The sequence below is a fragment of the Pteronotus mesoamericanus genome, unplaced genomic scaffold (genome assembly GCF_021234165.1).
Source record: "Pteronotus mesoamericanus isolate MK-2021 breed Mesoamerican mustached bat unplaced genomic scaffold, CSHL_Meso_final contig_2, whole genome shotgun sequence".
NCBI lineage: Eukaryota > Metazoa > Chordata > Mammalia > Chiroptera > Mormoopidae > Pteronotus > Pteronotus mesoamericanus.
The window spans coordinates 10,572,600-10,590,810 of NW_026555084.1; the positions used below are offsets into that span (position 1 = coordinate 10,572,600).

Sequence of the window (18,211 nt, forward strand, 5' to 3'; positions counted from 1 at the left end):
CCTTCTCTTCTTGGTGGAGATAGGGTGTGCGGGTCTGGTCCCTGTAATATAAGGAGGCAGAAGGAAAGGTCTCTGGCACCTTCTGCATCATGTCTCCAGTGTGAGGGCTTCCAGGCTGCTGGTTGTATGCCCCAGGGCCCAGAAACTGGGGGAAAAAAAAAATGGAAGAATTTACCCAAATTAATATGTTTACCCCACAGGGGCAAATGGTCAAGACATAGATACTCCCTTTTTTATTTCACATGCTGTTGTGATTATTTGATGATCTCCATTTTCTTTTGTAATCACAACATAGGATCGAAGCATTATAGCCCTGCTGTCTTGTTTACCTCTTCATAGTAAGGAAACGAAGGCTGCTCCGCCTGCAGATAGCTGTTCTCTGTCTCACTGCTGTGCCAAGGAACTCTCCTACTCTAATTAGGAAATGAAAGGAAGAAAGAAAGAGGAAATGAAGTGAAATGAAGTGAGACGAAATAAAATAAAATAAAATAAAATAAAGTAAAATAAAATAAAATAAATTAGGTTGGGACAGGATGAGTAAGTTGAAGTTCACGGCCGACAGCAGAGTGTGGCCACAAGCTCGGACTGAAATTCTTGTTTTCAGAGTCGGATTCACATCACATCGATTATTGGGGATGGGAAAGATGGCGGAAGGGGAATGAAAAGTTACTTCAAATACCCTGGCGATGACAACTGGTAACGTACAGTGTAATAATATTGAATATGTGGTTTGTTCATAGAGCTCTGCTTAAGAGATTCACAATGTCTTTTTAGACTGAAAAAGTAAGGCCTTACTATGTTTTATCAGTCTCTTACGTTTTCTAGGCTTAGAATTCCTGAAGCAGAAATGCCAAGTGATTCTTCGTTTGGACTTCCCTGTTTGTACTTCACAGGTGTTGAGTTACTTCTACAAATCGAAGGCAGGGCTCTTCACCAGCAAAAAGATTCCTCCTGGGTTTAACGTGGGTGGTCTGGGACTGAGCCCACATAAGCTCCAAGGTGTGCCTGCAATTCATTTTGGGGCATCCCTTGAGCTTATTCTCATTCAAATTTAAGTTAAAAAAAATTAAACTAAACCACATTAGTTTGTCTCCAGCTTTCTAGGGAGAGAGTGTGGATTCTTCTGGAGAAAAGTAGAGATGCCCTAGGTGTAATTTTTAAGATTTTCTATCAACCTTTTCTGGGACTCTGCTGGAGAAGAGGGGAAAGGAGCGGGGCAGCTGGACCATTTAGGTGAAAGGTGCCCAAGTTCAAGCAGGGCTCAGATTTCGGGTGATTTTCACTGAAAACCTGTGCAAAGATCAGTATGAGCCAGAAATGTTACTTTAAGAGCTTCCAGTTCCTCTCTATATTTTCTTAGTTAAATTGACTATGCTTATAAAGGACATTCCAAGTAACTCATTTCCACATAGTAGTGAATTTATTTTTCTGAATTCTTGTTCAAATCCCTTTTGATTGTGGTACCACTCTCTTTTTCCCAGAAAAAAACAGTGAGTTTTTAAAAAATGGTTATTTAAGATATTCATATATGGTGGTGATGGTGGGCTATATGTTTAACTAGGCATATTATTTTAATATAGTTGTTTTGTGGGTGGGTCACCTTTAGAAAATATTTCATAATATTTTGCATAGTAATAGATAGCAAATCTTGCAAAAGCCCAGTGCTGTTAAGTGTCTCTGACCCAGTCATCTTCCCCAACATTTCCTTCACTGCTGCGAAGGAAACGTCTTATAATCATGTGATAATGCAACAAGGCACACTGGTTACAAACAGAAGTCTTGATCCAAAGGCAAATTGGTGCTTTCACCAATGTTTTTAAGCAGACAACACCCATTGTTTTGGTTTCAGGGTGAGGGGAAAGTCACCATAATATCGTAATTCCTCAGGAAAACACTCTGCTGTGCACAAGTAGTACTGTAACTGAACGCAGGTGCGGCTGCCTGCTGCTACAAAAGCCAATACTCAAGAGGCAGGTGCTGACATAAAGGAAAGTGGTTTATTTGCAGATGATGGCCACCTCCCAGATGGGGGGCCCATGTCTCAGAGTCCGTCTCAACATCTCAACGGAGGCAGAGGTTTGTATAAGGAAGGAGAAGGGAACAGAACAAAGAGATCAAGGAAGGGGGTCGAATAGTTCTCTCCGTGCAGACTAGCCCAGTCCATTCTTATAAGGCAAGTGATGGTCCAATCTGCACCATCCTGGTTTAGTCATCCTGGCTTCACGTCATCCAGGCTCCATGGATAAAGGTCCGCAAATCTCCTGCAGCTGGGGTGCCTGAGGGTCGGATTCTGTATTTTCTGAAGTTAGTTCCTAGGATTCTTATACCGACATGCTGTTTATTGACAAGCTACGCGTTAGTCAGAGTCAGCACTTACAGAAACAATGTCAAAGAGTGGTGAGGTGGCTTACAATTCCCCATTATCATAATCTGCGGTTACAGTCCCCTCTAGCTGTGTGAGCAGGAGCTCAGTTCACACCCAGTTTTCTGACACCTTTGTCCTACACAAGTTCAGTACCTTGAGTATCAGGGAACATGCTATTAACACTGGAAAGATGTGTATTAATTATATTGGGGTTCATTTTTACTTTGCTTCACAGGTTGGTGCTCAATCCACTGAGCCACACCAGCTGGGACTAGTTTGTTTTTATTAAAGGCGACAACTAGTTTTCCTAAACTTTTGAAGGTAGAGACTGTAGGTTTGCTTTTTTTTTTTTTTTTTGCATAGGGTGTTCTGTTGCTTAGCATGAGTTGGTCAATGAATATTTGGTGAAATAATGTTCATTGAGTGACACGAACAGCTAGTAGGAATGGGCACACTACACTTTCACATCTCTGTCTGCCTCACAGTACGTCTTCTATGGATCCCATTATCTAGTCCTCATTCTGGTGCTCAGTTTATTCACTGTAAGTTGAAGAGTTGACCCCAAGTAGTTTAAGGTCCCTTTGTGTATAAACAGTCTCAAAATCTGCATGACTTTTCAGGCCTAGAGTCTGGCCTAAAATCAAGCTCTGTGCTCAATCTTTTAGAGAGAGCCTAGCAGAGAGCAAATGCTGTTCCAGCCCACTAACGTCTCCTTCTAATCTATTTAAGCCAATAAGTAGAGAAATTCAGCAAGAATTCTGTGGCAGACTGGAGAAGTTTGACTTTCAAAGAGCCTTCCCCATGTTCTTATGCAGAGGTGTGGCAAAGAGATAAAGAAAGAATGGAATTCTGGAAGAGAGTTGTCTTTACCCATGAAAACCTTTAGGAGAAGGATCAGTGACAACTGCCAGAGGAGCTGGAAGCCTCCTGCCTCACCGGTAAGTAGAACCCTCTGGAAATGTATGCCAAGGAGGAAATCAGAACTTTGTTGCTTGAACTGTCCGAGCATTATATGGCATATTAGGAAAACGAGGACTGAGCCAATAGGAATTAGGGAAAATTCGGTGGGGGGCGGAGTCAAGGTGACTGAACAGGTAAATCCTCAGCTGGGTTCTTCCCGAAGCATATTAGTATTAAATCTAAATATTAGCACAGCCATCTCTGATAACCACCTGAAGACGAGCTGAACAGCGGTCCTCTACGATTATAAAGACGGAGCCACGTTGAGACAGGTAGGGGGGTGGATATGTGGTCCGGGCAGGTCCCACACCCCCGTGTGGTGACTGATGAATGGGAGGGAGAGCTGGGCTGCAAAGGTCCCCGGGAGGAGCCAGAGGTCTGAGCCCCACACCAGGCTCCCTAGCCTGGCGCGCCTATGCCGGGAAGACGAGTCCCTGTAACGTCCAGCTTTGAACACCAGTGGGGATTGTGTCTGAGACCGTGGAACGGTTGTGGGAGACCAAGGAGCTGTAGTTAGAGGTTCGGCGCAAACTCACTCCCTCCAGGGTCCAGCACAGAGGCGGCAGTTGCAGAATGGCCTGGGACATAGGGGAGGACGTGAATTGACCCACTTGAGGGCAAAGGCGGGAGGGGCGGGGGTTGGTAGGAGCTGTTTCGGGGCGCAGGAGCTCTGGTGGGTGTTATCGTTCCTTTGTTGAGCTCTGCTCCCATCCAGCCGGCCCAGAGCGGGCAGGAACAAAATCTCTCTCGTTCCCTCAACCTGGCTACACTGTCTGCTCTGCTCTGGCTTTTCCCTGAGACCCTGCCCCACCCAACCTGCTTCCCCTGCTGGAGCTCATTCCGACAGCTCCAGGCCCTTCACTGGAGCCTTGGGGCCCATCTTGTCTCTTCTAAATGCCTTCTAGCTCTACAGGAGTAGTGGGTTGCTTCCGGCATTCCTTGCAATCTATCTTAATTGCCCTCCCGCTCTACAAGAGCAGTGGCTGGGCTGGACATACTACTGCCCCTCCCAAATGCCTTCGAGCTCCAGGGGAGCAATGGCTGTGCTCAGCAAACCTCACCCCCACCCCCACAGCCCCCAGACTCTCCTAAAAGCCCTTAAGTGGCTGGCCTCAGCTCCCATTGTAGCTCCTGCTAGGAGCCCTAAGCCCAGCAGAAATGGCGCACACCTCAGCTCACATTATAGCCTTTTTTAAGTGCCCACAGCCTGGCACAAGTAGTGACTGGCCTGGGCTTACAAGATAGCTCCAACCAAGTGGCCCCAGGACTGAAAGTAGCAATGGCCTCAGCCACCACAAGAATCCCACCTAAGCAGCTCTAAACCTGACACACCTGATGGGCAGCTAAAATAATGAATGCCTCACAGGATATATAGGTGAGTGTCAAAAGGTGTCAGTATAAATATTGCCACTAGCACAAAAGGGCATACCTTCTAAAATAAAAAAATAATAATTTGGGAGAAAGTAAGCCACATAGCTATAAGACATTGAGGAAAGAAACTGAGGAAGATGCAAATAAATGGAAGGATATACTATGCTCATGGATAGGAAAAATCAACATTGTTAAAATGTCCATACTACCTAAAGCAATCTACAGATTCAATATAATACCTATCAAAACTCCAATTACCTTTTTCTCAGAACAAAAACGAATAATCCTAAAAATTTACATGGAACTCCAAAAGAGCCTGAATAGCCAAAGCAATCTGAAGAAAGAAGAACAAAGTTGGAGGTATCATGCTACCTGATATAAAACTATACTACAAGGCTATAGTATTCAAAACAGTATTGGCAAAAAACAGACACAGATTAATGGAACAGAATACAGAACCTGGAAATAGTCTCACAGCTGTATGGCTAATTAAGCTATGAAAAAGGTACAAGAAGATAGAAATGTTAAAGACAGTCTCTTCAGTAAATGAAGTTGGGAAAACTGGACAGACATGCAAAATAATGAAACTGGGTTACTTTCTTACACTATATACAAGAATAAAGGGAAATAATGATCTGCTTCCACAAATAACTTTGTTAGAGGTGCAGAGCCCTCAGCCACCTAAGCTAACAGAGGCCTGAAGCCATTGTACGTGGTCGCCAGTCCCCAGCAGGGTAAGCTCATGGGATTCACCCAGCCAGAGCGAAAGGAAAAGTTGCACTCTGAGAATTCAGACTTGTTCCCATACCTTCTGGTGGGGGGCACACCCAACAGTCCATTTTCTCCTTCCTTTAGGCTGATTCCGTCATGCATTTGTGGGTAGCCTTCGCGGGCCTCATGCTGCTTTGGACAGGTAAGGGAATAGGTGGGCTGGGGTTTGGAAGCCCTGAGTGGGTGGGTGTGGTGGAGGTGCATGTTCTTGGGCTCTGTTGGAAGGTGATGGGTCAGCTAGTGAGCAAAGAACCAGGCTGCAATCTTAGTCCAAAGACATTGCTTAAATGCTCTGAATTACAAAAGCTGTGGCTAAGTAGAACTGTGTCGTATGCTGCCATTTGTGTTCAAACAAAAAGGGGGTGGGTAGGTAGGTGGGTATGCGTGGACTTCTCGTGTGTATGTGAGAAATAGTACCAGTGTGACCTTGGGGTGGGAGGGGATGGAAGGAAGGAATGAGGACAGGAGGGAAAAGTGACCAGTCTTTCCTTGTACACTCTGTGCAGTTTGATTGCATTTTTTTAATCATTTACAATGATTTATTTTAAAAATAAGATATTTTAATTCAAAACATTCTATAAGATGGAGAAAAACTTAGTAATAGATATTCTAAACTTAAACAATAACCTCCAGAAGTGGGATTGTGGGGGGAATTTTTATTCTACTACTATAACTTATAATTAGCTTGTATTATATTTGTAATGCAGAGTGATTTTAGGCAAAAGTAAATATTATATTAATCCAGTGAAAATGGACTCTTATTTTAGGTAACAATAAACATTTTATTCCCAGAGAATTTCTGTAACTCACAGCTGAGTCCTGACTATGACTATTTTACAGGATGTAAACTGCAACACGAGAAATACAGTCAATAATATTGTCATAATTATGTATGGTGTCAGGTGGGCACTAGACTTATTGGTGTGATCACTTCATTAGTTATATAAATGTTTAATCACTATTTTGTACACCTGCAACTAATATAATACTGTATATCAATTGTAATATAAAAACTCAAAAAACTTAAGTAAATAAGATTAATTGGTAAATGTCAGATTTCATTTAAGGACCACCTTGGCTACATTTAACAACATAGAGTTTCGATACCACTACCACAGGGGAGAGTTTTGTTTTTAAGTGGCATCGTTCAGTACTCGACTGAATATTGTCCCGCTCCTGGCTTCACCCGGGGAAGCGGGCCCTGCTGTAGGGCTGGCTGCCACCCACCCACGGGGTCCGGTGCCTGCGTGGAGGGTTTTCGAGCAGCCTAAAGCACGTGATAAGCCTTTGCTCCTCCTGGAACTTTTGGAAACCCGTTTCCTAAAAATTGATTTCTGAAGGGTTTATTAGACTTCTGCCTTTAAGCCAACAATACCTTAAACAAAACATTAGTTTTGTTTATTTTTGTGAGAGAGAAGTAGTGAGGTGACTTCATTTGTGATAGACACTTAAAGAATCTCAATAAAAATGAAAACTTTAGCCCTGGCAGGTGTGGCTCAGTGGATTGAGTGCCAGCCTGCAAACCACAGGGTTGCAGGTTCGATCCCCAGTCAGGGCACATGCCTGGGTTGCAGGCCAGGCCCCTAGTAGATAGCGTGTGAGAGGCAACCCCACATTGATGTTTCTCCTCCTCTCTTTCTCCCTCCCTTCCTGTCTAAAAATAAATAAATACAATCTTTAAAAAAATGAAAACTTTAATGACAATAGAATTTTCAAACATATTTCAGCTGAGACAGTGATGGACTCTAGGGGAGGGGGAGAGCGACATGCATGTGTTACCTATTTAATAAGCAGGGCCTGCCAAACACAGAATGAAATACATGCTCACGTATTGCTAGAGTGTCATTTGGTTTGAACACTTTGGGAAGAAATTTGAAAAAAGAGATGGAAAATATTTCTGCTCTTTATTCTGATCATTTCTCTTTTAGACATTTATCCTATTAGGAAACAATCCTAAATATAGGAAAAAAAGTTTACATTATTTGTTATTTACAAACATCAAAAACCAAAATGTTGATAAAGATGTAAACCGAAAAATGCTTATAATAAAATTTTTAGACTGAAGACATATGGTCATGTGATTGCAAATGAAATAAACTATGTAAAGAGAAAAAGGCAGGAATTAATAAAAAATTAAAACACTGAGTCCGCAAGCTCTGTTTTCCCCTTATTTGCAGAAGCTGCAGTTGCTCAGGCGCGTGTTAACGGAGTGGTGGGCCAGCCTGTCACGCTGCCCTGCACCTACTCCACAGCTCGTGAAACCACATCCATGTGCTGGGGCCGTGGCTCATGTCCTTCCTCTCAATGCGCAAGTCAACTCATCTGGACGGATGGCTACCGCGTCACCTTTCAGAGGGACAGGCGTTATACCCTGAAAGGAAGGATTTCTCAAGGGAACGTGTCTTTAACCATAGAGAATGCAGCCCAGTCTGATAGTGGCATGTATTGTTGCCGTGTTGAGCGCTCAGGGTGGTTTAATGATTTGAAAGTCAACATATTATTGGATGTAAAGCCAGGTGAGCTCCTCCTTCTTTTGATCACTTCACTTGGGTGAACTGAGATGTTTACTGTTTGGTAATAATTTTCTCTTCTTTTAATAAAGAAAGAGGAGGTTGTACAATTGTTTTTTAATAACTCCTGGGAAATAGAATTACTTAATTGGGTAGAATGAAGTGTTAAAAACAACTTTGATTCAAGAACGTCAGCTAGGGGATCTTCCCATTCAGCAAACTATCTCTTACAGCAGTGCTTCCAAAATGTTAGTTACTTCGTGAAAAAGCATTCACTGCTCCATTGTGAATTGTAGTGAACTGTGTGTCAAGCTGAATTTATTCAGTTTAAACATCTGCATTTTTTCTCTGAAATTATGTCTTAGAAAAATGATGAAATGTCCTCTCAAGATTTTAAAACTCTTATGGAGAATTTCAAACATATAAATAAGCAATATTTTGCATGATACTATCAAGTTAATCTATCACCTAGTTTTCATATGTATCAACTCAATTTTGTTGCATATATGTTGTCTAAACATATATAGTTCAGCCCCACTCCCTGCCCTGCCTTGGAGTTCATGAAGCATAATTCATATCCTATCTCAACATTGCTTGTTTAAAAATCACAATGACTTTATTGCAATATAAAAACATTTGCATCTCAATAACTGTTCACCAGTTGCTTTTAAGATTTTCATGAAATGCAAAAATCTGCAAGTTTACATTTTTTTCTCTTAAGGTGGGCATCTTAAAAGCCCAGGTTTCTGATTATTTTTTCTTAATCTCCTTATGGTAAAGTCTTATATTGACAGTAGAATACAGTATTTACAACCTTACTTAATAAGCTGTATCTCCGTTTCTTTTTTATTGAATTAGAAAAACTTTATTTGCATATTCCTGATTTTTGGACTAGGTTATTTCCATTATAAAAGCAAGTAAGATAAGGTCAGTTCTGATGGAAAAACAGCTGACTGGGGAAAGTTTATCTGCAAGGCAACTCAGGGGAGCCAAAGAGCTGATGAGATAGAGGTCTAGAGACAGATGTGAGGGGGAGGCAGCATGTGGAGAAGAGATCATGATTACAAACTTTTGGAGTTTTGAAATTATTTTGATCTGGTTAAATTTTTGAAAATGTCATGGAAAGGAATTAGTAGGAGGCTTTTACTGTGCCTACCAATTCTTTAATAGGCAGGTATTTACAAGGCCACTGCTCTATCCGGTGGGAAGTGTGTCCATAACTGAGGCAAAGTGACTCTCTGGCTCCAATAACCAATTCTTTGCTTACGTTTCCTTGTATCTTTCACAGGCTCAGCTTAGTCTTCAACTTCTGTTACAGCTTTTCCTCACCTGCATCTACACTTCTATCTTCCTTGTTTCTTCCTGGGAAAGATATTTCCTTTTGGTTAAGGCAAGTTCATTACTAGATCTGTCTTGGTTTCCTCCACTTTATTGTTTCTTACGCTCCTTTGATCTTTGAGAAAAAAAAAAAGATTTTTTGCATGCTTGCTTTATCCTCCAGATTAGATTGTACACTTCTTAAAAGCCTCTGACTACAGCTTAGATCAGAGTCAGCAAACTATATAGGCCAGGGCCAGATCAGATTCAAAACAGGCCCACCAAGTGTTTTATAAATAAATAATGCTTATACTATCTGGTCTCTGGCTGCTTTCAACACTGGCGTAGTTGAGCTACTGCTGCTGAGACCGTCGGGCCCCCAAAGCCTAACACAGTTATTGCCTGCCCCTTTGCAGAAAGTGTGCTGGCCTCTGCTTAAGGCTAATATCTTGCATGTAATAGATGCTCACAAATATTTGTCGGAAAATTATTTTTTCCTCTTTAGGGCACAAATTGGCCTAATTCCAAATTAAACTTATTCTCTAAAAAGAAGAGCATGCAAACCAATTGTTTGCTCTCCAGGGATTTCTTTAATAGTAGAGTTGAGTTTTAAAGAAACTTCTTGTAAAAAAAAGGAGGGCCTATTGAGAAAAATGTACATATATTGTTTAAAAAATTTATTGAGAGAGAGAGAGAAAGATTGAGAGAGAGATGCATATGTTGTTCCACTTGTTTATGCATTCATTGGTTGCTTATTGTATGTGCCCTGACTGGGAATTGAACCTATAACCTTGGCACATCAGGACAACACTCTAACCAACTGAGCTACCTGGCCAGGCATTCCTTGATCTACATTTGCGCCAGGCACTTTTTGGGCTTAACTCTAGTTTCAGCTCTCTGTCTGGATAGCTCTGAGACCTTCTGTAAGTGGTTTTGAATTCCACATCCCTCGGACCCCGTGGTCTAGTCCACCTTCTAGCCAAATATATAAATCATCTGTGTGATCTAACATAGGCTAGTGAGTATGAGTTGATCCTCACTTAGGGTGCAGGTCTCGGGATGGTATCCTCAAGACTGATTGAATTTAATGTTTGTTTGTTTGTTTCTTTATAACTTCCTGGGCCTAGAAACTACTTTTTGAGTTAGTCATTCACCACTGAGAGGACAATGACAGGTCCAGGTTCTAGACATTTTCTCCATCTCTCTGATCTTTACAAATATGTATGAATCTGATAGGCAAGGTTGGTCTTCTCAAAGTGCTTCAGTGTTCACCCCAAGTATCCTTCTTTACCTCTGAACTTCCCAAAATATATACTTTTCCATACAGCTGTGATTTTTGTTTGTTTGTTTGTTTGTTTGTTTGTTTGGCTTCTCTTCAAGAAGTCCTCCTCTGCAAGAATTTCACTGACCAAGGATAGAAACCTTGAGTCCAGGGGAGATTAGTGTCCATTTCTGCCTGGGGACAGACAGCCTCTCATTGGTTATGTGTATATAAGCCCAACACAAGGCTCTTAGCTTCCTGCTGCCTGATTGATTAATCTTTGCTTTCATGTTGGTTTGTAGCACCACCTAAGACCACCAGGGCTCCAACATCACCCAGGGTCTTCACCTCTGCTCCTACAACTGCAGCTCCCATGCAGAACCTCAAGACAGGTAAAGCAATGTGTGTCTGAGGCCAGAGGCCTCCTGATGAGAGAGCGTAGGCCATCCGTGGCCTTGTGTTCAGTCAGATGTACAATCCACATTAAGGGTTCTTAGGTGGCTCCAAATGGGTATCACAGCATCTGTGAATCCTGGTCTGATGTTATATGCAGCTTTTGTAACTTCAAGTATTTGCAGAATACTTGAGGATACTCATTTGTTTTTATAGTGAGACTCTCAGAGAGATTCATTATTAGCCAAACACCCCCAGAATATTGCTCTTCGATGTCTAATAAGGGTGGTGTGGATTTTGCACAATGAGCATGGGTTTAAGAAGCAAATATAGAAAATTCCAGAGGAAAATGGTCAGGTAAATGGAATTCTATTCTCCCAAGAAGTTCTGAATAAAGAGCCTTTTCTTGACTCCACTCCACAGAATAAGATTGTAGTGAGGTTAATATTTACTCAGGAGACATTATTACTTAATTCTGATGACAACCCTATGCACTGTAGATGTGATTCAAATCTATCTTAAAAGATACTGTCAAGCAGACACAACACCAGCTTTAATAATTGTCTATTCAATCTTGTTGCACGTACCTTGTGTAAGCATTAAAGAAGACAAGTTCATTAGACAGTAAGGTTAGTGTTTCTCCTCTTTATTTTTCCTTATGTTTCTTTAAATAGATTTTTTGCATGCTTGCATTTTCCTTCCTATTAGATTTACAGCTAGAGAAAGGAGATTGGATTGTCTCTTCCTAAAAACCTCTGACTACACCTTAGATCAGGGTCAGTTAACAATAGCCCCAGGGCCAGATCAGATTCAAAATAGGCCCATCCCCTCTTTTATAAATAAAGCTTTATTGGAACAGTTACATCCATTTACACTATCTTTTGTATGGGAACTTTCACACTGATAGAATTGAGCAACTGCCATGGGACCACCCAGCCTAAGTTACCATCTGGACCTTTACATCATGTTTGTTGATCTCAGCTTTAGAACACTGCCTTGCATGTAATAGACACAAATATTTGTCGAAAACCAGTTTTTTTTCTCTTCAAGGAAGCAATTGGCTCAATTCCAAATTAAACTAGATCTCTCAAAAAAAGAGTTTTCGAGTCAGTAGTCTCCTATTCATGGGTTGTCTTTTATGCTTAGTAGAGTTGGGATTTAAGAAAGCTTCTTGTAAAACAACAATAAGGTACATGGTGAGAAAAAGTTATACATTCTTGAATCAGGCCTACATTGATAGGCTCCTGAGCCAAGCATTATGATTGGGATTAATTTTAGTTTCAGCTCTCTCTGTATGGCTCTGAGATCTTCTGCAATTGACCAGCAAATCTTACACCTCCTCTGACTCTGGACAAAGTTAAAGTCATTCCTTTAGTCCACTTTTATCCAAATATATGTTGTATAAATCCTCCCTGTGATTGAGCATCAGCTAGTGGGCGTGAATTATCCTCATTTATGGTGCAGGTCATTTGGGAAGGTACCCTCAGGGCTGACTCAGTTCAAAACTACTTATTTGTTAAACATTTTGAGTCTGGGAGCCTCTATTTAAGTAAGTCTTAGCCTTTTGCCACTGAGAAAACTAAGAGAGGTCCAGGTTCTACACATTTTCTCTATCTCACAGATAGATGTTTATGAAGACATATAAATCAGAAAGGTATGGACAATATTTTGAAAGTACTTCTATGTTAATTGTGGGTACCCTTTTTCACCTCTGAACCTCCTGGAATATATACTTTCCAGTGCAGCTGTTCCCTTTCTGTGGGCTTGTCCTCCTGCCCTCTCCTGTCCACTTGTAGTAGCACCAGGACAGGCACTCTGGGTTCAGGGGAGGGTAGCGCGTAATTCAGCTGGGGGACCACCTCTCTGGTTATGTTGATGTACAGGCCCAGAGCAAAGCTCTTCTTTCTTGCTGCTTGATTAATCCTTGCTTTCCCCTTGGTTTCTAGATCCACCCAAGGTCACCAGTGTTCGCACATCACCTCGAATATCACCTTGGGTCTCTACCTCTGCCCCTACAACTACAGCACCAACACCGAAACTTAACACAGGTAAACTGCTGTGTCTCTGTGGCCAGAGGCTTTCTAATGAGAGGATGGAGACCTCCCAGGTGTGTGTTAAGGCAGAGTTACAATCCAAAGTATTAATTGTTCCCATGGGCTTCACAGGATATGTGAACCCTCATCTCTTACTATATGCAGGTTTTGTACCTCTAAGTATTTTCAGAGTTAGGGGGCCTTTGTTTTTAAGACTGAATTCCTAAAGTTGTTTACTTTTAGGCAACCAACTACCAAAATGTTTGATTATCTAATGAGGGTGGTATGAATTTGGCCCTGTTGAGTATAAGTTTATGAGGAAATATAGGAAATGCCAAAGAGAAGGGTCAGCCTAATGAGATGCTGATTTCACGCAGGGCTCTGAATGGAGACCCTGTGGTCCTCTGTGAAGCTGGACCCCCCACTGAAGGATAAGATTTCAGTGAAGTTAACACTTAGTTGGTCCTCTATGTGCCAGGAAGCATTGTAAGAATTTTTACAAGTATTATACATGTAATTCTCATGACAATCCTATGCACTGTGGGTGTGATTCAATCTATTTTATAGTTGTGGGTACTGACAAATAGATACATCACCAGCTTTAACAGTAATTGGCTCTTTCATGACTGTACCTTCTATTGCCTGTAGGGCTGGCACTAGAATTTTAGGTCATCATAAATTAAAATTCAATTTTCTTCACTCAGAGAATATTAGAGTAAAGGATTATCATTTTATTCTCTGAAATTTGGGGAATCAAACATTTAGGGGAAAAATTATCAACTCAATCTTGTTGCACATACATTGTGTAAGTCCATATGGTTCCACCCACACACTCCGCGCTATCTTGAATTTCTTGGAAGCATGTCTTACATCATCACAACATTGCTTATTTAAACATAAAAATGACCTTATTGCAGTTGAAAACACTTGGATCCCAGTAACTGTTCTCCAGTTGCTTTAAGATTTCACGAAGTCAGGAAATCTGGGAAGTTTACAGTTCTTCAGTCTTGATGTGCATATGCTAAGCCTAATTCTATGGAAGAAGTAGGTGTTTGAGGATTTCCTGGTTTCTAGTGTTCCTTCTTAATGAACCTGTCCACTAAAGGTTTATATTTGCAGCAAAATACAATGCCTGTGGCCCTAATTACCTAATAACCTGTACCTCTCTCTTTCTATCTTTTAAATTAAGAGAACCTTCATTTTGTAAATTCAGATTTTTGGACAAGGCTTATTCCCCTTAAGAAGGGAGGTAAGATAAAGTCAATTCAGATGGAAAAAACAGCTGACCCTGCAGAAAGTGTATCTGGGAAATGTATCTGGGAAGCCAACGAACCTGAGGAGATGGTGGGCTCAAGGCAGATATGAGGAGGAATTTCGAGTTGGAAAAAATTATTTTGATTTGGCTGAATATAACATGGGAAGGAATTAATAGGAGGCTTTTACCATGCCTCCCAATGTTTTAAAATGTTTTTAAAAAAGAATTTTATTTATTTTATAGAAAGAGGGAAAAGGAAAGAGATACAGGGAGAAAAACATTGATATGAGAGTGAAACATTGATCAGTTGCCCTGACTGGGAATCAAACTGGCACCCAACTAACTGAGCCACACCAGTTAGGGCAAGCCTGCCATTTTTAAATTTTTTTTTTTTAAAGATTTTATTTATTTTTAGAGAGCGGGAAAAGGAGGGAGGAAGAGAGGGAGAGAAATATTAATGTGCAAGAGATACATCAATCAGGTTGTCTCTCACACACCCCCAACTGGGGACCTTGCTCACAACCAGTGCATATACCCTGACTGGGAATCAAACTGGCGACCTTTCAGTTCACAGGCCGGCACTCAACTCATTGAGCCACACCAGCTAGGGCAACCTATGAATTGTTTAATAGGCAGGTATTTACAAGGTCACTGCTCTATCTGGTGGGAAGTGGGTCCGTAATTGAGACAAAGTGACTCTTTGGCTCAATAACCAATTCTTTGCTTAAGTTTCCTTGCATTTTTCACAGACTCAGCTTAGTCTTCTACTCTCTGTTGCAGCTTTTCCTCACCTGCATCTACACTTATGTCTTCTTCGCTTCTTCCTGGGGAAGATACTTTCCACCAATAATAACAAATTCATTACTAGGTTTGTTTTAGTTTCCTCCACTTTATTGTTCCTTATGCTCCTTTGATCAGATTTTTTGCATGCTTGCTTTTTCCTCCAAATTAGATTTTAAACTAGAAGAAAAGGATTAGATTGTATACTTCTTAATGCCTCTGACTACAGCTTAGATCAGGGGCAGCAAACTATATAGACCAGGGCCAGGTCAGATTCAAAACAGGCCCACCAAGTGTTTTATAAGTAAGTTTTATTGGAACAGCCATACCCATTCATTATATTGCTGGTCTCTGGCTGCTTTCAACATTGGCATAGTCGAGCTACTGCCGCTGAGACCGTCGGGCCCCCAAAGCCTAACACAGTTATTGTCTGTCCCTTTACAGAAAGAGTGCTGGCCTCTGCTTAAAGCTAATGGCTTGCATGTAACAGAAACTCAAAATGTATGTAAAAAAAAAAGTTTTTCCTCTTTAAGGCACAAATTGGTTTAATTCCAAATTAAATTGATTCTCTAAAAAGAAGAGCATTCAAACCAATCGTTTGTTCTCTAAGGGTTTTTTAATAGTTAATAGAGTTGATTTTAAGGATCAACGTTGTGTTTCGTATAAAAACAAACAAAACAGATGTCTGGTAAGAAAAATGAATACATTCTTGATTCTGGCCTTCATTGACCTGCTTTTGTGCCAGACAGTGGGTTTGGCTTAATTTTCATTTCAGCATTCTCTCTCGGTAGCTCTGAGACCTTCTGTAAGTGGTTTTGAGTCCTACACCTGCTCTGACCGTGGAAAGAATCAAAGTTATTTCCTGTGGTCTAGTTTACCTTCTAGCCAAATGTATATATCGTCTGTGTGATCTAGCATATGCTGGTGACTGTGAGTTAATCCTCACTTAGGGTGCAGGCCCCTTGGGAGCATACCCGTAGGACTGACTGATGTGAAGGCTCTATGTGTGGGAAGCGTTCTGGACCTGGGTACTACTGTCGAAGCCTTAGTCATTCCCCAATGAGTAGACTAAGGTGGGTCCAGTCTCTCACGCACATTTGTGAGGATATATGTATAATGCATAGCTGGATTTTCAAAGGGCTTCAGTGTAAATCCCAGGTATGCTTTTTCAACTCTGAACTTCCCAGAATATATATCTTTTAATAGAGCTGTTTCTTTTCTTTCAAGCCCTCCTCTGTCAGATTTTTGTACCAGGAACCAGGACAGGAACTTCCTCTGTCAGGAACCAGGACAGGAACTCTCAGCCCAGGGGAGATCAGTACCTAATTCTTCCTGGGGTCAGAATGCCTCTTGTTGGTTGAGTTGATGCACAGGCCCAGCGCAAAGCTCTCCTTCCTGCTGCCGGATTAATCCTGGCTTTCGCGTTGGTCTCCAGCTCCACCCAAGACCACCAGTGCTCTGACCACGTCTGGGGTCTCTACCTCAGCTCCTGCCACTGCAGCGCCCACGCAGAAACTCAAGCCAGGTGACCTGCTGTGCTCCTGAGGCCAGAGGGCTCCTGGTGAGAGGATGTGGATTTCCCAAGGCACTGTGTTCAGACAGAAGTCAAATTCAGGCTAAGGTTTCTTAGATGGCTTCCAAAGGAGAACCTCACCGTGTCTGTGAACCCCCATCCCATAGTACATGCACCTTTTATATAAATATTTTCAGAATGAGGAAACCCACTAGTTTTTCAGTCAGAGTCTCAAAGGGATGCATTACTAGCCTAAACCCTCCAGACCACTGGTCTTTGGCTTATGATGAAGATGGTGTCGATCTGACTCTGTGGAGCACGAGGAAAATACAGGGTTATGCCTAAGAAGAGGCTCCGGTTAGTGAGTCAGTCCTCACATGCAGCTGTGAGTTGAGATCCTTTTGTCTGCTCTGAAGTTGGGGCCTGCACTTGAGGATGAGATTTCAGTGAATTCAATGTATATCCTGTCTCTTATGTCAGGGACCATGCTAAGTTCCGTGGAAGTATTACATTACTTAATTTCTTAACACAACCCTATGCACTATGGGCGTGATTCAACCCTATTTTTTAGTTGTGGGTACTGTCAAGTGGATACATCGACAGGTTTAACAATTGTCCATTCAATCTTTTTGCGTATACGTTGTGTAAGCATATGTAGTTTCACACCTACTCTTTGCCCTGCCTTTGATTGTTGAAGCATATCTCATCATAACATTGTCTAAAAATTAAAATAAATGTATTGCAATGTGAAAATATTGGCATCCTAATAACTTTTCACCCACCGGCTTTAGGAATCTCATGAAATTCAAATATCTGGGAAGCTTACATTTTTTTTTCCATTTTGAGGGGGACATACAAATAGCCTTATCATTTGATGAAAAAAGTGAGTGATACTTGGGGAGTTCCTGGTTTATGCTCTCTTTCTTAACCTCCATCCACTAAGGTCTTTTGTTGACAGTAGAATCCAATATCCGTGGTCTTAATAACCTATATCTACTTTTCTTTTAATTAAGAGAATCTTTATTTTGTCATCTCCCAAGTTATCAACTGGGTGTTTGTCTTATGCAGGCAAGTAAGATAAGGTCAATTCAGATGGAGAAAACAGCTGCCTGTGGAAACTGTATCTGACAGGCAATTTAGGGAAGTAAAGAAACTGGCGAGATAGCGGGCTGGAGACGGGTGTGAAGAGGCAGCAAGTGAAGAAGAAATGATTGCAGCATCGTTGGAGCTGTGAAATTATTTTGACCTGGCTGAAGTTTTAAAAGTAACATGGAAAGGAAGTGGGAGGAGACTTCAGTAGGTGGGTAATTACAAGGCAACTGCTGGGTCCAGTACAAAGAAGGTCCGCAACTGAGCCAAAGTGACTCACAGCTTCCAAAAACCCATTATTTGCTTAAATTTTCTTGCTTTTGCACAGGCTGAGTATACTCTTCTCCTCACCAGCAGCTACCCTAACCTTTAGTGGAGGATACTTACCACCGAATAAGACAAGTTGAATAGACAATCTAACTAGGTATCCTCCCCCTTATTGTTCCTTATGCTCCTTTGATTGGCTTTTTGGGTTTCTTTTGCATGTTTGCTTTTTTCCCTCAAGGTTAGATTTTAAACCAGAGAGAGAAGATAGAGTTGTACTCTTTTTTAGCCCCTGACTACACTTTACATCAGGGCCAGCAAACTATAGC

General features: G+C 41.5%; 1 protein-coding gene and 2 non-coding genes across 3 annotated transcripts in view; all 3 read left to right on the forward strand.

The window, feature by feature from the left end:
* On the forward strand, positions 1–148 carry LOC129066805 (small nucleolar RNA SNORA57). The gene has a single exon (XR_008528739.1). It is a non-coding gene; the product is annotated as a small nucleolar RNA SNORA57 (small nucleolar RNA).
* Positions 149–3,206: 3,058 nt separating this feature from the next.
* The window catches only part of LOC129066760 (hepatitis A virus cellular receptor 1 homolog), a 36,633-nt gene continuing 21,628 nt past the window's right edge, over positions 3,207–18,211 (forward strand). The window contains 5 exon segments of the mRNA XM_054568594.1: positions 3,207–3,239; positions 3,242–3,307; positions 5,552–5,609; positions 7,645–7,983; positions 10,858–10,947. Of these exon segments, the coding sequence (XP_054424569.1) occupies positions 3,207–3,239; positions 3,242–3,307; positions 5,552–5,609; positions 7,645–7,983; positions 10,858–10,947 (586 nt within the window).
* Positions 13,602–13,744, forward strand: LOC129066809 (small nucleolar RNA SNORA79). The gene has a single exon (XR_008528742.1). It is a non-coding gene; the product is annotated as a small nucleolar RNA SNORA79 (small nucleolar RNA).